Below are 17,484 nucleotides of genomic sequence, written 5' to 3'. Positions count from 1 at the left end.
TCTGCTGATGATATATACAGACCTGTACCGATGCCTAATAATGAGGAATTCTACTAAGAAGTTCTGATCTTTTTGTTTATTATATCTTATACTTTTTTTATATGATATGATAAATCTCTCTATCTTTTCTCTAAATCAAACCAATTTACTAACAATATTATCAATCATTTAATTAGGATTTGAAATTTTCTTGAACAAATAAAAAATGAATAAAAAATATATAATCTTTTTAAACAAAAAACTCAAAAAAGTCTTATTCTTATAATTATTTTATTTTATTTTTTCTTGAGTTATAATACTGAATATGTAATTAATGTTTCTATAGATACATTTTATGATTACTTTTACTTTTTTTTTTATCTATCTAAAATAAATAAAAAATTCTATAGAAAATTCTATTTGGAAAGCAAATATGAAATTTGAAAAAAAAAAAAAAAAAACTTGATCAAAAAATATCAAATTATGCAAATGATTAATAATCAAGTTTATTTTTCATTTCATTTTGTTATTTATTTATTTATTTATTTATATTTACTTATCTAAACAAAAATGCAAGATATTTCATTGGACGACTCAATATGTATATTTGAAAAAGATAACAGTGGTGAAGTTTTACAAACATGGTATGTATGGGTGATTGCTTGAAATAATGAATGATGATATTCTATATATATAGTAGCTAAATAACGAATTACAATATATTCATTTATAACTACTACTACTACCTACTATTTAGGACATATCCATCAGTTGATGAATCATTAAGACAGGTCGCATTGAACAGAACAGGTTTGACAAGTAACAGAGTCAATCCATTCACATTCAGCAAATTCAAAAATACATGGATCTATATCTATACTGTTTCATTATTAAATCATAAGGATAAAGATGCATCATATACACCACCAGAGCCACTAAAACATGTAGTTGCATTCTCTATCTGTATATTTAGAAATGTATGATCTTTAGTTGATTCAAATGTTAAGGTTGTGATTATTGAAAAACAATAAACTAATTAATATATATATATGTATATAATTATATTTTTATTTTTAGAATTTCAACCCAGAGAAATATGCATCACTTTCACAGATCATGTCAAATATCTATTTGAAGTTGGGAGATCCTTCAAAGTTGTTGGAATGTCAGCTGAGAGCGTGGAACAAAGGACAATTCGATGTAGGTGCATTGGGAAAGTTTGTAGATGCCGAGTTTGATGTTAGAAGATCATATCTAGCCACCAGCATCAAAGATATCATCAAGTTGTTCCAAGAGGATATAATCTTGGTTTGGAATGCAATGTTGATAAAGAAGCGTGTCGTCGTCTACTCGGATAAAGTGTCGTCACTACTCAAAGTGATCAGAGCGCTGCCACTGTTTGTCTTTCATCGTCAGAACTGGTCGTTGCTTCGTCCATTCGTAACGATCGACGAACTTGAAATCAAAGATCTCACTGCCACCGGTGTCTATTGTGCCGGTTTCATTGATTCCTCTATAAAGTCACGTGAGGATTTATATGATATTCTTATTGATGGTATGTTATGTTTTACTTTTATGTATTAATAATAATAATCGGATTTACATATTAATATTTATTTACTTTTCCTTCTTACTCAGTAAATTCCAAAGAGGTAACAGTTGCATCACATGCTAAGGATCAATTTGTTCTTGGATCGTTCCACAAGGACATTTTGAAGACATTGATAGAGTCTGCAGATAATGAGGAGATCAACGATCAAACATTGATCAAGTTACTTACACAAAAGATAAAGGATCTCTTGGGTAAATTGGAATCACTCAAGGTTGAAGTCGATGGAAAGTCGATCGTCACGCTCGAATCATTGCAAGAACGTAAATTACCAGCCGGTATGGATAAGTTCTTATTCAACGTTGCCACCGCCGAAGGAATCAATGAAAGATAAACAATATTGTTGAACCTCAACTTTTAAATAATCAATATCCATTAATTGCCGAATCCATTTTAAATTAAAATAAATAAATGTATAACTAAGAAATAATAGAACGATAACGACAATGGTTGGAAAAATAAAATTTATTTTAAAAATGATGAGTAAAAGTAAACCAAAAATTGTCTTTGTATTGAATTAATAGTTTTCGTTTTCAAAATTTTTTTTTATTAACTCAGATAGATAAAATAGAGCGATGAGTTATTTAATTCCTAGTGGTTTTGTTGGTAGAACAACAAAATCAGATGTAAGATTGTATTGTGATAATGTAACATTGGACTCAAGTGTTTTCGTTATCAAAACAACAGCTGCATCATCATCGTCATTCTCATTGATATCAATAATGCATTTGGATTTGCATTCAGGTGAATTGGTAACGGATTTATTGATGAATGAAATAAAGTATCATCGTCAACAACTTGAACAGCAGCAGCAACAACAACAACAACAACAGGATATCAAGACAACAGTTTGGAGATGTCATAATATTCCACTGACAACGGAACCAAAGTATAAGCAAGCCGAGGCGAATGCAGAGATCGATCAGATCTGGCAAGAAGTGCTGGAGTTACCGTCGACAATGAACGTAGAGTGCCGCGCTATCAATGTTCATGAAACAGCATCGATGACACTGCTCGAAGCAGAACCACAACTCTTCAAGGTCAACGAGTTGATAACAACTCCTATCGATTCATCTCTATTAAGAGCAATTTCATTAATCAATGAAATTGTTTCACTTGATAGCATTATAAATAATAATACAGAACCAACAACATCATCAACAATAACAGAGTCATCATCATCAACAGAATCATCAACAACATCATCATCGACAGAAGAAAAAACATTGAAAGGAAGTGTTATCTTTAATGATAACGAATGGAATCAAAGTGTAATTGAACAACTTTTAAAGCTTGACGACAAAGCATTGCCTCTGGTGGAAGTAGATCCATATCTTTTTCAAAAGTATATAGATAAACTAAATTTACCTTTAAATGATCAAACCGCCGTTGTAAATCAACTATTCGGTAAGTAAATCAATGAATTATTATTATTATATTCATCTTAAAGTTTATTAATTAATCAATCAATCATTATAATATTATATTCTGTATAGATGCAATCAATAGATATAGAGCATCAAAAGGATTAGATGTAATGAAACAACAGAAAGTAGGACCAAACGATAGTTGTCTATGTAAATCGGGTCAGAAGTTTAAGAAATGTCATGGTGGAGGTACTGGTTCAACTTCTAAATTCTTTTTATTATACCCGTCGACTTTGACTGCAACAACAACATCATCATCATCATCAACTAATAATAAATCTAACAACAACAATAATAAAAAGAAAAAGAGATAAAATAAATTAATATATATTTATAAAGTAAAATTAGCTAATTAATTATCTCTCTCTCTCTCAGATTTATAAATTGGAATTCCTAAACGTTTAAAACCAATATACATGTGATTCTTTTCTTTCAAAAGTTATTTTTTTTTTTAAAAATCATCAATATATATAACAAACAATAATAATAAAATAATACATTGCAATGATAATAAAGTCATAATATATCCAGAAAATTAATTTATGTGTGATCGATAAATAAATATTTTTAAAACAACATTAGTTTGAAAGTTGAAAGTTGAAGTAGTAGTAATTAGTTTGAAGACATCTCACTATTTTGTTATTTTTTTTTGATATATATATATTTATAATGTCACTAAATAGTAGTCCAACCAACTTTGAACATACTTCACCTCTAAGTTCCTCTACATCATCTTCTTCAAATATAACATTAGGTAAATAACAATATGTTTAGTCAATTTCGATGTTTGATTACCAGTTTCTAATATTTAATATATATATATATTTGAAAAAGCATCTTTAGAAACTACACCAAATAGCGATATATCAGAGTCACCTTCCAATAGGTTGAATGTTGGTGGTGGTGCTGCTGGTGGTGGTATCGATTTGACTACCAGTGGCAATTCAATAGGAGGCTTTAATGCTGGGAATGTTGTTGGTAATAATAATATTAATAATGTAGGTGGTGGCTCTGCTACTGCTGGCGTTAACAACAACAGCAACAAGACAACATTGTCTTCATCATTGTCGTCAACTCCAACTATAACCTCTAGTAATAGCAAAGACAAAGACAAAGACAAAGATAAAGAAAGAGACAAGAGAGATAGTAGAGATAACAGTAGAGAAAATAGTAGAGGTCGTGATCGTGATCGTGATCGTGATAGAAGCAGTCAGAGTAGTAGCAGTAGAGCTGAAAGAGATCGTGATCGTGACAGAGACAGGGACAGAGACAGAGATCGTGATCGTGATCGTGATCGTGACAGAGACAGGGATAGAGATCGCGATCGCGATCGTGATCGTGACAGAGACCGTAATAGAGATCGTGATAGAAACAGAAGTGATAGTAGAGACAGGAGAAGAAGTTCAGATCAAACTGCTACAACAAGGTCAACTACTACATCCACTGGTGGTGGTGGTAGTAGAGATAAAGATAGAAAAGCTAGTAGTAGCGGAGGTGGAAGTGGAGGTGGTAGTAGTAGCAGTAGAAGTAATAGAAATGAGAGGGATAGAGACAGAGATAGAGATAGTGGAAGTAGAAAAGATAAAGATAAAGAAAAGGATAAAGAAAAGGAAAAAGATAAAGATAAAGATAAAGACAAAGAAAAAGATAAAGATAAAGAAAAAGAAAAAGAAAAAGATAAACTAACAAGTAGTGCCCCAAATATTCAAACTATAGCAACACCTACAACAACTGCTGCTGCTGCCATTGCAGCTGGCAATACTACTGCAACTGGAGGATCTGGATCATCTTCATTAAAGAATAGTAAAGAGATACCAAAAGATGGAACTACAAGTAATAGTAGTAGTCGGTCTTCTTCATTGAACAACAGTAGTAATGATATCAAGAAATCGACAACAAGTGGCGGTGGAAGTGGCGGTGGAAGCACTAGAAACAGTAGAGAAAGAGATAGAGATGTCGATAGAGATAGAGATCGCGATAGATACAGAGAGAGAGATCGCGATAGAGACAGAGATCGTGATAGAGATCGCGATAGAGACAGAGATCGTGATAGTAGAGACAGTCGAGACAGTAGAGACAGCAGAGATAGCAGAGACAGTCGATACAGGGATCGCGATAGAGACAGAGATCGCGATAGAGATAGAGATAGAGACAGTAGAGACAGTAGAGATAGCAGAGATAGTAGATATAGAGATCGCGATAGTCGAAGAGATAGAAGCAGGTCACGTGACAAGGACAAAGATAAAACAAGTGGTAGTGGAAGTAAATCTTCATCTACTTCTACCTCTTCTTCCAATTTAAAAGATAGTCCAGAGTATAACAGCTCTTCGATGAAAACAGGCGGAGCATTAACATCATCATCATCGTCTGGCAAGCTATCTTCATCAACCTCGTCAGCAAAGATACTATCTCCTTCTCATGATGGTAGTAGTACTAGCATGAGAAGTCCCAATCTTGGAAAGTCTTCGAGCGGAACCAATGTCTCACTGGCAACATCCTCATCATCATCCAGATATAGTGGTGGAGGTGGCGCTGGTGGCAGTAGTGGTGGCAGCGGAAGTGGAAACAACAGTGGAAAGAGTGGAAATGGTAGTGGTGGAAATAAAAAATCTACTTCCAATAGCAGTGGAAAGAATACCTCTAAAGACAGTTCAAAAAGTGGTGGTGCTGGTAGTGGAAGTGGAAATAAGGGTAAAGGTAGTAACATCAATCAAGGTATTGGTAGAAAGAAAAAGAGAAGTGACGACGATAGTGGCGACGAAAGTGACTACGAGAGTACATCCTCTTCATATGACACCAGTGACGATGACGACGATAGTGACTATAGCTACACTGACAGCAGCAGTAGCAGTGGAAGTGGCAGCGAAACAGAGGATACAAGCAGTGGAAGTGGCAGTGAGACAGAAGACACAAGCAGTGGAAGTGGAAGTGGTAGCGAATCAGAGAGTGAAAGCGAAAGTGAGGATGAGAAAGCGACAACTAAAAGAGGAGCGGCTGCAACAGCAAAAAGTAGCTCTAAAGCATCGAAACAACAACAAGCTAAACCAAAAGCACCTATTACAAAGAAGGATCAAGATAAACAAGCTAAAGCAACAACGACATCGACAACCACCACTCAGCCAACTGCATTGACAAAGCAGCCATCAACTGTTGGAGCGGCAACGAGTAGCAATGCAGCGGTGGTAGCGTCGGCAACGGCAACAGCTCCAGCATTGAATGTACAGAACAACAACAACTCAAATGAACTTGTTAGCGCAACAACCTCTACCTTCTCGGCATCGACATCGAATACAACATCACCCAATTTACAACTACCGGGCATTGCAATACCTACTACCATGGAAGAAGTAGTAGTGGTTAAAAGAGCAATGTCACCAAGCAATAATAATAATTCCAATACTTTAACAGCAACAACAGAAGTAGGAGTACCATCAGTAACAACAACAATAGAATCAGTTAGTACACCAACAATTAAGCAAGAAGATCAAGAAAAGAATAATGTTGATACGCCATCAGAACCGAATAGCAATGAAACTGAAATGGATACCGATGAGCAAGAATTGGGTGATCAATCAATCGATCTATCCGATGCGGAGTCAAGGAAGACCTTTGAGGATGAAATAACCTATGAAATATATTCTGACCTACTAGAAGAAGTACTCCTAGATATTTACTTTGAAACACATAGAGATTATCATACTGGTAAACTTTGTTTAAATTGCGATATAAATGATAATGGTATGTGTATTACATTATATATATATATATATATATTATCTTTTTGTTATTCAATTTTAATTAAAAATTATATCTCTCTTTCTCTCTCTTTAACAATATATATATAGAATATATAAGAAAAGGATTAGATGTATATGGACAAGTTACTAAAAATCAAAGTGATATGTTTGAATGTTTAAAATGTGAATCGATGGTGAACTCATCGAGATATGCACCACATCTTGAAAAATGTATGGGAATGGGAAGAACTACAAGACTAACTAGAAAAACCAATAATGATCATCTCTTACAGTTACAAAACAACGATAAGAACTCAATGTCTGAGGAGTCTGACGATGACTATGAACCACGTGGAAAAGGTTCCAAGAGAAAATCTAGACCAAGTAGGTTATTTGTCAAACCTTTTGTACTCCATTATACTTACATACTCACTTTACTTTCTTTTTATTTAAAATAGAACAAGCACATTCTTTAGACACAATTAAATCACAATCACCTGAAAAGATTCATAGTATTTTAGATAAAGTAAGTAGTTATTACTATTATTGTAATTAATTAATGCTCTATCCTTAAAAACGTTTTTAATAATAACATTTTGAATTGTAATTAATAATAACTATAGATGTGTGGTGTAGTTTCAAATAGTACAGGTAAGATGTGTACTAAAACATTGAGATGTCCACAACATAGTGATGAACAGAGAGAACAGATTAGACAGAAACTAATGGGAAAGAATACCGGTAAGGTGAAAAAGATAAACTCACCTCTTAGCAACAACAGCAACAATCACCAAAACAACAATGAATATTTAGACTTATCACTAGGTGAATTTGTTGATGTTGAAGGAGATGAAATTCAAGAAAGACAACAAAAAAGAAATAAAGTTTAAAAACTTTTTATTTTTATTATTATCATAATCACTTCAATTGTTATGCATAATTTAATATTATATATTCAAGTAATAATTATTCGGAAAGGTAAACTTAAAGATTGGACAAGTTTAGATCTCTACTTCTAATTATCGACCCAAAGTAGGAAAAATATTGTAAAATCTGAATTCAAAGGAATAAAATATATTTAAATGAAACCGCATTATAAATATATATTTGATTTGGAAAGATATGATAATCATATATGTTCATACCTAAAATATCTATTTGTTATTTGTTACATTGTTGTTCAATTACTTTTTTGTCTTTTTTTTCTAACATCAACTTTCCAATAAAGAAAGTAATGAATTACATAATCTTTAAAGAATAAATCAATTTTTTTGTTTTTAAATAATAAATCAACACACACATATTTATAACCTAAGATTCCAAATATGTTTTTATGTATATTATTTGTGTGATTGACACCCAATATATGAAAAATGAAATTCACACACATATTTTTTGTTTTTTAAAAGTAAATTTAATTTGGTTAATTCACACTTTGTTTCTTTTTATTTTTTTTCAAACAACACCATTCTTTATCAACATGTTCAAGGTGGTGGATGGACATCTTATCTTTAAGATAATTTTAATATGAAAAAAAAAAAAAACAAACAAAACAAACTGATATATATATTACTAAAAAAGAGCATTTGAAAGTAAATGAAAGGTATACTGACGACAACACAACACACTGTTCCCCCTACACAGTGAACAAAAAAAAAACCTATAAACAATTCAATGTAACAAAAAAGTATAAATAGATAATCCAATTGATTCATTCTAAATTCAAATCATATTTAATATATTTAATTAAATCAAATATATATTTACATATTTAAATTAATCTTTTTTTTTGTTTCTTATTATATACATATTTTATGTTAAAATCAAATATTGTAAATTATTATTATTGTCAGTATATAAATTATTATTATTATTTTAAAGAATGAAAATTTTTAAACAATTGTTTTGTGCTTTGTTGGTGGTGGGTGCCGTTGCTGCCCGAGCCAAGAGTTGCTCCCAGAGCTACGAGTGTGGAACTCAGCCATTCGCTCATTGCTACAATATGACTGCCAAGCATATGCTTCCGGGATTCGGTTTGGACAATGGACAACACACCATTAATTTCATCAACAATCTGGGTGCCGTCGATAACAGACCGGACGGTGCTTCTTTCTTTGGTCGTGTCTCTATGGACGGTGGTGAATTCGAGGTGATCGAAGAGATCGAATCCGATGCCAACGTTCAGAATGGACAGCGTGTCGTTCAAATGTACAACTATCTCGAGAGCAAGCATATCCCATACGTCGTCAACAGCAAGGCTACCGCTGGCAACGCCGGAATCGGTCCATACGCCAACCATGTTTTCACCCAAGTCTGGTCGGTCCTCTCTGTCTACCTGGGAATGGCATTCGACGAGAAGAACAACATTATGTACAGCTGCGATCTCGATATCAGAAAATACAACAAGATTCCAATGACCTTTGAGGATCGTCGTGATAACACTACCATGTACACCGGACAGACCTGCAGTGGAATGTCATACTACAACGGCAAGCTCTACTTCTCTGCCAATAGTGCCGCCGGAACCAGCTTCTACCAAGCCGACACCACCTGTGTAAACTGCGACAAGTCCAAGTTGTCTGCTATCTTCAACGAATCGAGCTACATCCACGGTATGACCTCAAGCGATACCGATATCTTCTATACTAGCTCGACCGGCATCTACCAAGTCAGTCTCGCCAACCCATCCACCAAGAAGCAATTGTCGTCCGACACCAAAGCCGGTACCATTAAATACAGTGAAGGTTTCGTCTACTACCAGAACGACAATCAAATCATCAGTATCGAAGTTGCCACCGGTAAGACCAAAGTTCTCTACGACACCGCAACAGTTGCCCGTCAAAATCAATGCTATTGTGCTACTGGATTCAGTGGTGATCAATGTGAAACCTGCAGCGGTAGAATTCAATGGAATAACGGTATCCCCAAGTGCTATCGTGAGAACCAACCACTCTTCTGTGTCCAAGACTACGAATGTGGAAACGTTCCATTCACTCTCTGTAACTACGGAACCTGTTCCTGTAGAAACAACTTCTATGGTGCTAAATGTGATCAATGCGATTATCACATTATCTGGGAAAATGGAATACCAGTATGTGAAAAGAATCCAACTGCCTAAAGATAATATTAATAATTATTTATCCAATTATTTTTAATCAATAATAATAATTCATCCATCCATCAATTAATCAATCAACTTTTTCATCCATCCATCAATCATATTAAAATTATTTCCAATTTAATCATCCATCAAACAACAACAATAATATGATAAATTAACTTAAATCGATTCATTTCGACAATAAAATAAATATTACCTTTTTTTTTTGTTATTAATAACATATATATATGTGTATATTTGGTTTTATTATTATTATTACTATTATTTACTGTGAAGAAGAAGAAGATGGTCTATTTAACCAATCTAAAGTAGGATTATTTAAATAGTCTTCGAAATCGTTGAATTGTGTAAGTTTTCCATCTTTGACATGTGCTTGAATCATTGATTTCGGATAAGATGGTGATTGTTTGTCTCCAGTGAGTCTCAATTGTTTAATGCTACTCTTTACCCATTGATTTTCATTGTTTCTACCGATTGGAATGAGACCGAGTGGATTATCCTCATTTATCTCTGTGACACCCAAAAAACACATTGAATTCAATTCATTATACAGTTTATCTGCCACTCTCTTTGCAATTGGCTCCAAATCCTTTTCAAATGTATTCTCATTGGCATAATAATATCCAATCATTTCTATTTGATTTATCTTACAATATGCTTCTATCTATATATATATTGATTAATTCATACATAACAATATTATTAATTAACATATTATATTATCAAAAACGACAATAATGATAATGATAAAATGATTCATAACCTACCTGTATTAATGCAACTTCAAACATTGGTAACAGTGTCATTGAGTGTGACAGTGGAATGACATCGGTGATATTCAATACTGACTTTTCGACATATCCCAATAATATTCCGTTCACTGCATTCGTACAATACTTGAATGAATGTGAATGTATCTTTAAAAATGATTGCAATGATATGGTGATCTCTGACATGATTAGATCTTGATTGATCGATTGACTGTAATGATTAATATTATTTATAATAAATAAGCGTGTGAAATTAATTAAAACTTATAATTAAAATTAAAAAATATGATCAAAAAAAAACTTTTTTTTAATTTTAATTTCAAATTATTTTTTAAAATTGTTGTGATCATTTTTATTTTTTGATAAAGGTTGGTTGACTGTGTGGTGAACTTCATTCCAATCATAATAAATAATAAAAAAATAACACAAAAACTAAAATTGAAATTAATTTAAAACACACATTTTATTTTACTTTTTTTTTTATATTTTTTTTAATCTATTATTTGTTTGTACATATTTATTACTTTCCTATTTTGATATTATATAATATCACTTTTGTTTGTTTTTTTTATAAACCACTTCATTATTCAATAATACTATATAGATAATCGATATATATATAAAAAAAATGGAAGCTCCAGAATGGTTATCAAATGCCGTTGATTTAGGTGTATGTTCAACTAATCTAATATCTATTAAATTATGAAAGCTAACTAAAAGCATACTCATTAAAACTTTATTAAAACTAACTTTTTTTATTATTATTTAGACATCAATTATGGCAGTTGCTTACAACGGTGGTGTTGTTATGGGTGCAGACTCAAGAACTACTACAGGATCATATGTTGCCAATCGTGTAACCAACAAGATTACACCGATCCACGAAAAGATTTATTGTTGTAGATCAGGTTCCGCTGCCGATACTCAAGCAATCTCTGACTATGTTAGATACTATCTTGAAATGCATAAGTATGTAACAAACAATGATATTAATATTATTTATTAAATGAATGATATTAATATATATATATATATATATTTGATGACTCATCAATATTGTTATATAGCTCTGAACTTGGAGACGATCCAGATGTAAAAACAGCAGCATCACTATTTCAACTACTTTGCTATAACAACAAGAATAACTTGTTGGCCGGTATCATTGTAGCCGGTTGGGATAAGCACAATGGTGGAAGCGTTTACAATATTTCACTGGGTGGATCGATGGTCCAACAGCCATTTGCCATCGGTGGTTCCGGTTCAACCTACATCTATGGTTACTGCGATTCTAAATTTAAACCAGATATGACAAAAGATGAATGTGTAGAATTTGTAAAGAACTGTATGTCATCATTAACTATTATCATTATCAAACATATTCATTCATAATTTTTAAATCAAATTTACTAATCATCAATCTTTATCATTTAATCATTCATTTTAGCGTTGGCACTTGCTATGTTTAGAGATGGATCATCAGGTGGTGTTATTAGACTTTGTGTCATCGATAGTAATGGTGTAGAAAGAAGAATGATTCCAGCTAATGAACTTCCAAGATTCTGGGAGGGCTAATTTAGTTTATTTTATTTTTTTAAGAGAGAGAGTTTGTTTATTTACTTATTAAAAACACAACAAAAACCAACCAACCCAATCCACATCCAACTTGTAATTTACAATCACAGTAATCGATTGCAAACCAACCCAACCTATATTAATCAATCAATAACAAAACAAGCAAAAAAGAAAACAAAAAAAAAAGAGTAAACTTAACAAATAAAAATAATAAAAATAAACCTTTTTAAAAATCAATATTTTATTTATTTTATTAGATGTGATATTCATTTTAGTTGAGTCAAATCAAATAATAATAAAACATATCATCAAATAATAATGTTAAGTTCAATCAAATTAATTGGTTCAGTAACGTTAAAAAAAAAATTAAAAAAAACAAAAACAAAAAACAAAAAAAAAAAAGGTGGTTGTGTGTTGATTGAAAAAAATCAAAAAAAAATAAAAATAAAAAAAATAAAAAATCAAAATTAGTCTTGATACAAACAATAATTAAGAATAATCTTTTATATATTATATTATATTTAAAAGTATTGTATTATTATAAAAAAATCATAAAACACCAAAACAAAAAAAAAAAAAAACAAAAAAAGTAACATTTCAACATATCTTCATTTTCTTGTGTGTTTTCATATTTTAAATTAGAAAGTTAAAATAAGAAGTGAAGGAGTAAAGAAGAAGTAAAGACCAACTTTTGTTGTTGTAAATGCGAATCAAAGTAGATAGATAGATAGATTGAAAGATAAAAATAGAATATATTAATCTAGAAATAATAATAATAGTTGGTTGTTGTATTTAGGACCTATCTTTATATTGAAGATAGATATAGAGATAGATTGTGATTATTGTTGGCTTAGAGTAAAAATAACATATCGATCGAACCTAGGGATAGATCGATCCATCAAAGATAATAATCGAATCATACATCTCTTCTACATATATATATATAGAAAATAACAAAAATTAATCACAGAAGAACTCATCTTTGAAATCGACCAGAATTCGATCGAAACCTATATAGGTTTTAATATTGTTTTACACATCACATTGTTTGAACAAACAAACAAACAAAGTGCCAGTCCCATCTTCTTTTGGACTTCACACACTTAAGTAGTTTTTTTATTTTATTTTATATCTTATAACTACTATTATTCAAAAAAAAAAAAAGAAATATTCAGTTTTTGCGAATGTACATCCACACACAGATATAACAAACAGGGCATCATAATCTAGATTTATTAAAACATGATGACAATCTATTAAACAATAAGCACTCAATTAAACAATAATAGCAATAGTAATCATCCAAAAGTCAATCAATCAATCAATTAATTAATTAATTAGTAATTCATTCTTATACCATCAAAATCTTCTTTTGGAATAATCACTTAAACAAGCAAATTTTAACTTGTAATATTTTTGTGTCATTTTTTTTTTTATCTCAAAAATTTTTTTTTTTTTTTTTTTTTTGAATGTTTTTTTTTTTTTTTTTTGATTTTTTTCACTTTTTTTTTTTTTTTGCAATCCCGCTTTCATCAAATTTTTTAGTGGAGTGTTAGAGAGATATACCACTGATAACAAAAAAAAAAAACACAGCCAAAACAATATTTATTTTCATCAACATCATCAGTTATTTTTTTGAATTAAAGTCATACATTTGGAAATCGACCAACTTTGAAATCAACGCCATACTTTTTTTTATTTTTATTTTTATTGCTGGCATTTTCTGTACTACTAAATATATAAGCTTTAGATTATACTTATTTTTTAAAGTCAAATCATCAACTTGTAACATTATCAACGACAACAACAACAACAGCAAATTCATTAGGCGTATTTTATATATTCACATTGTTAGGTACCTACATAACATAATTACAAGACTTTACATCTAAAAATAAGATAGCAAATCATGACCAACAAACAAAGACAAGATAGAACAAGATGAATATCAGACATTTGATTGTGCCACTCAAATTTGAGCAATAAACAGGTTATGATATAATATAAATCGTTAAGAATTGGATATTGGATTGGATATAAGAGTTACTATTTAAGTTTGTTTTAGTTTGTTTGTTATTTTTATTTTGTTTTGTTTTATTCATTCAATTGAATGATATTCATTCACCAATAATAAAAATTTAATTTAGTTGACTAAAATGAAATTAATACTGACCAGTTACCTACCTACCTATTTATTCAAATATATAGATATTATAACCAAGAACGCTCACACTTTTCACCTCATACAGGATAATTAATATATAAACAGATAGCCCACAATGAGTTTTTGGCGAAGTTTTGGTTTTCACCCAATATCACACATAGAGACCATCCTCGACCGTAATCAATACACTCTTGAGGAGTTGTTGGACGAAGATGAATTCCTACAAGAATGTAAATTACAAAATCAAAGATTAATTGATTAGTAAGTTATTAGTTATTATTATTATTATCTACGCTTTGTATTTTATTATATATTAATATATATTAATTAAATAAATAATAATAGTCTTGTCAAACCTGAACAACTTGGATTGTTGTTCGAGTATGTCACTAAAGAGGCACCGGAAGAAGCCGATAGAAAGCGCAAAGAGTCATACCCCTATTTGGCTTCAGAGATTCTCTGTATGGATATCCCTGCTTTGATCGATGCCGTCTATAAAGATGAAAACAAATATCTTTCACAGTTGTATGAGATTTTGGACCAACCAAACTTTAACCTTTCGCTCTCCTCCTATATCAGTAAAGTTGCCATCAACTTTTTAGGTAGAAAGACCATTGAGGTAATTATTATTATTAACTAACCATTTAATCAAGTACCTATTATATTTATATTTACATTATCTTTTTTCTTTTTTATTACTATTTGTTTTTTTCATTTCTTCTTAATTAATCAAATAATAGACTATGTCTTATATTAAGAAGCAAGAAAACATTATTGATAAATTCATTCAACACCTCGACAAATCACCAGTCGTTGAGATCCTACTCAAGATCATCAGCATAGAAGAATTCCAAGGTGGCGCCGGTACTTTGGAGTGGTTGGATAAATCCGATTTAATTGGTGGAATCGTTGCCAAATTCGATCCATCTTTGGATTCAGAGGTAATTAGATAAACTATACTATTAGTATATTGTGATCACATTAAAAACTAACAACTCTTTTTTTTTTTAATTCAATAGTTCCACGAGAATGCATCATTCATTCTATCTGAGATTGTAGAGTTGAACAACTCCTATACAGAATCACCATTGATTGTCAAGTTGGAGGGTGAAGAAATGATTAAGAAACTTTACAATTTTATTTTAAATGATGTATGTACCAATTAGTAGTATTATAATGATGAATGATAAAGTTCTTCAATTAAACTAATAATAATTGTTAATATTTTTCTTTTTTTATTTTTATTTTATAGGTACCATTGGGAACCAGTTTCCTCCATGGTCTGACGGTTATAATTAAGTTATTGAGAAGACATAAAGAGAACAATACCAACGATAATACAGCCACACCACTCGAAGAATTGGGTTCATTGTTCAGAGAGTCACTCATCCATATCCAAGACTTGAATGAGATGCTAAAGAAGACCACCGAAGACAGTTTTACCACCACTACCGGTCCACTCTCACCACCACTCGGTTTCTACAGATTAAAAATTATCGAGTTCTTTGCCGACTTGATCAACTCTCGTTATTTATGTATTGATAAAAAGTTTATGGAACTTGCTATTCTTACTTCATGTTTGGTATGTTTATTATTTACAATCATCATTAACTTTAATATCTATAATAATAGCTGACCAAATCACCTTCTTTTTTTCATTTCTTTTTTTTTTTTTTTTTTTTTTAACAGGATTTGTTCTTCCAATACCCTTGGAACAATTTGCTCCACAGCCAAGTTAGCCAAATTTGCCAAATCGTTTTGGGAAGTGAGAATGAAGAGTTGAAGCTTTCAGTAAGTATCATTGATATAATATGCCATATAGACAGTTTTGTTATCATTTATTAACTTATCATCATCATTATCATTGTTTAGTTATTAAAAGACTCCAAGCTTGTCGAAAGAATTATTCAAGGAGACGAAGATAATACCAATGAAACTAAAAAAGAAAAGGGTATCAGATATGGTTATATGGGATTTTTGAATCACATTGCTCGTGTTATTAATGAATCAAGAGAGAATCCAACTGTTAAGGAATGTACCGATGGTATGTATCTACTACTACTTTTACTTTTAAATATATATATGTTTGTCTAATCTTTTATTTGTTTGAAAATAATAGAAAATCCAAGATGGGCATCATTTGTAAAGAATTCATTGCAGCCAGTCCTAAATTTGGAGAGTGAGCCATTGGGTGATTTCAAATTGAGTTTGATGATGCAACCAGAGGTCGAGGACGACGACGATGATCAGATTTACGATAATGACAACGATAGTTTTGCCTATAACCAAGGATTCATGGACAACAACTACCACCAACAAAATCACATCTCCTATGAGGACGACGACGAAGACGAGTACGATCATCAATATAAGAACGATCAAGACTACGCAGATGACGACGCTGAATTTAATGAGAACCACAGTGAACACTTCAACCAACAAAATAACATCAACACCAACACTAACACTACAGAAGAGAATCAACAACAACAACATGAAGAAGAAGTAGAAGAAGAAGAAGAAGTAGAAGAAGAAGTACAACAACAAACACCAACACCATCACCATCAACAACAGAGAGCACAGCAGCAACTGACAACCAATCACCACCCGCTTCCTCTGATCTATAATATATTTATTTATTAATATAGGTTCCCTCCTCCTCCTCATCATCTCCTTTCTCTCACCAGCCCTACTACCTTTAACTTAACATTACCTCACACTCACCTTTACCTTTACCTTCTTTCTCATAACATTTTCTCTCTCCGTATAATAATAAACCTCCAACAACAAACAACAACAACAAACAAATAATAATAAAAAATAAATAACTATAAATAGTACTAAATTTCAAATGATCTCGTCCAGTCTCACTCTTTCTGCTCATTCAACAATCAGCGATCAAGATCAGTCATTTATCAAAAAAAAGAAAAAAAAAAAAAAGATCGAACAACTAATACAACTGTATAACTAAATAACTATACAAAAAAAGATTATTTTATTATTATTTATTATTCTTATTCTTTAAAAACATTATATATATAAAAAAATAGAAAATTTTAAAATTTTAAAAAATGATATGTATTCATTATATATTTTATCTTTGT

General features: G+C 31.2%; 6 protein-coding genes across 6 annotated transcripts; 5 read left to right on the top strand and 1 right to left on the bottom strand.

Moving 5' to 3' along the window:
• Positions 1-549: 549 nt before the first annotated feature.
• Positions 550-1,922, top strand: fam45 (FAM45 family protein; the record flags this gene model as incomplete). Its single annotated transcript, XM_020581735.1, has 4 exons — positions 550-623; positions 737-956; positions 1,057-1,534; positions 1,618-1,922. 4 exons carry the CDS (start codon positions 550-552, stop codon positions 1,920-1,922), a joined length of 1,077 nt encoding a protein of 358 aa, XP_020427605.1.
• Positions 1,923-2,163: 241 nt separating this feature from the next.
• Positions 2,164-3,329, top strand: PPL_10974 (uncharacterized protein; the record flags this gene model as incomplete). The annotated part of the gene is made up of 2 exons (XM_020581734.1): positions 2,164-2,995; positions 3,085-3,329. The coding sequence occupies 2 exons, from the start codon at positions 2,164-2,166 to the stop codon at positions 3,327-3,329; spliced, it is 1,077 nt and encodes a 358-aa protein (XP_020427604.1).
• Positions 3,330-3,684: 355 nt separating this feature from the next.
• Positions 3,685-7,642, top strand: PPL_10973 (SGF11 family protein; the record flags this gene model as incomplete). Its single annotated transcript, XM_020581733.1, has 5 exons — positions 3,685-3,769; positions 3,850-6,753; positions 6,861-7,136; positions 7,211-7,278; positions 7,376-7,642. The coding sequence occupies 5 exons, from the start codon at positions 3,685-3,687 to the stop codon at positions 7,640-7,642; spliced, it is 3,600 nt and encodes a 1,199-aa protein (XP_020427603.1).
• Positions 7,643-8,634: 992 nt separating this feature from the next.
• On the top strand, positions 8,635-9,870 carry PPL_10972 (uncharacterized protein; the record flags this gene model as incomplete). Its single annotated transcript, XM_020581732.1, has 1 exon — positions 8,635-9,870. One exon carries the CDS (start codon positions 8,635-8,637, stop codon positions 9,868-9,870), a length of 1,236 nt encoding a protein of 411 aa, XP_020427602.1.
• Positions 9,871-10,138: 268 nt separating this feature from the next.
• PPL_10971 (ER membrane protein complex subunit 8/9 family protein) lies at positions 10,139-10,829 on the bottom strand (the record flags this gene model as incomplete). The annotated part of the gene is made up of 2 exons (XM_020581731.1): positions 10,139-10,537; positions 10,641-10,829. The coding sequence occupies 2 exons, from the start codon at positions 10,827-10,829 to the stop codon at positions 10,139-10,141; spliced, it is 588 nt and encodes a 195-aa protein (XP_020427601.1).
• A 442-nt stretch (positions 10,830-11,271) lies between these two features.
• PPL_10970 (uncharacterized protein) lies at positions 11,272-17,007 on the top strand (the record flags this gene model as incomplete). The annotated part of the gene is made up of 14 exons (XM_020581730.1): positions 11,272-11,313; positions 11,413-11,612; positions 11,711-11,985; positions 12,088-12,210; positions 12,240-12,308; positions 13,036-13,070; positions 13,986-14,070; positions 14,541-14,640; positions 14,725-14,998; positions 15,120-15,320; positions 15,399-15,530; positions 15,632-15,961; positions 16,252-16,423; positions 16,499-17,007. The coding sequence occupies 14 exons, from the start codon at positions 11,272-11,274 to the stop codon at positions 17,005-17,007; spliced, it is 2,547 nt and encodes an 848-aa protein (XP_020427600.1).
• Positions 17,008-17,484: the final 477 nt, after the last annotated feature.

Source organism: Heterostelium album (assembly GCF_000004825.1).
Source record: "Heterostelium album PN500 unplaced genomic scaffold PPL_contig20, whole genome shotgun sequence".
Classification (NCBI taxonomy): domain Eukaryota; phylum Evosea; class Eumycetozoa; order Acytosteliales; family Acytosteliaceae; genus Heterostelium; species Heterostelium album.
This window is presented reverse-complemented; position numbering and strand designations above follow the sequence as displayed.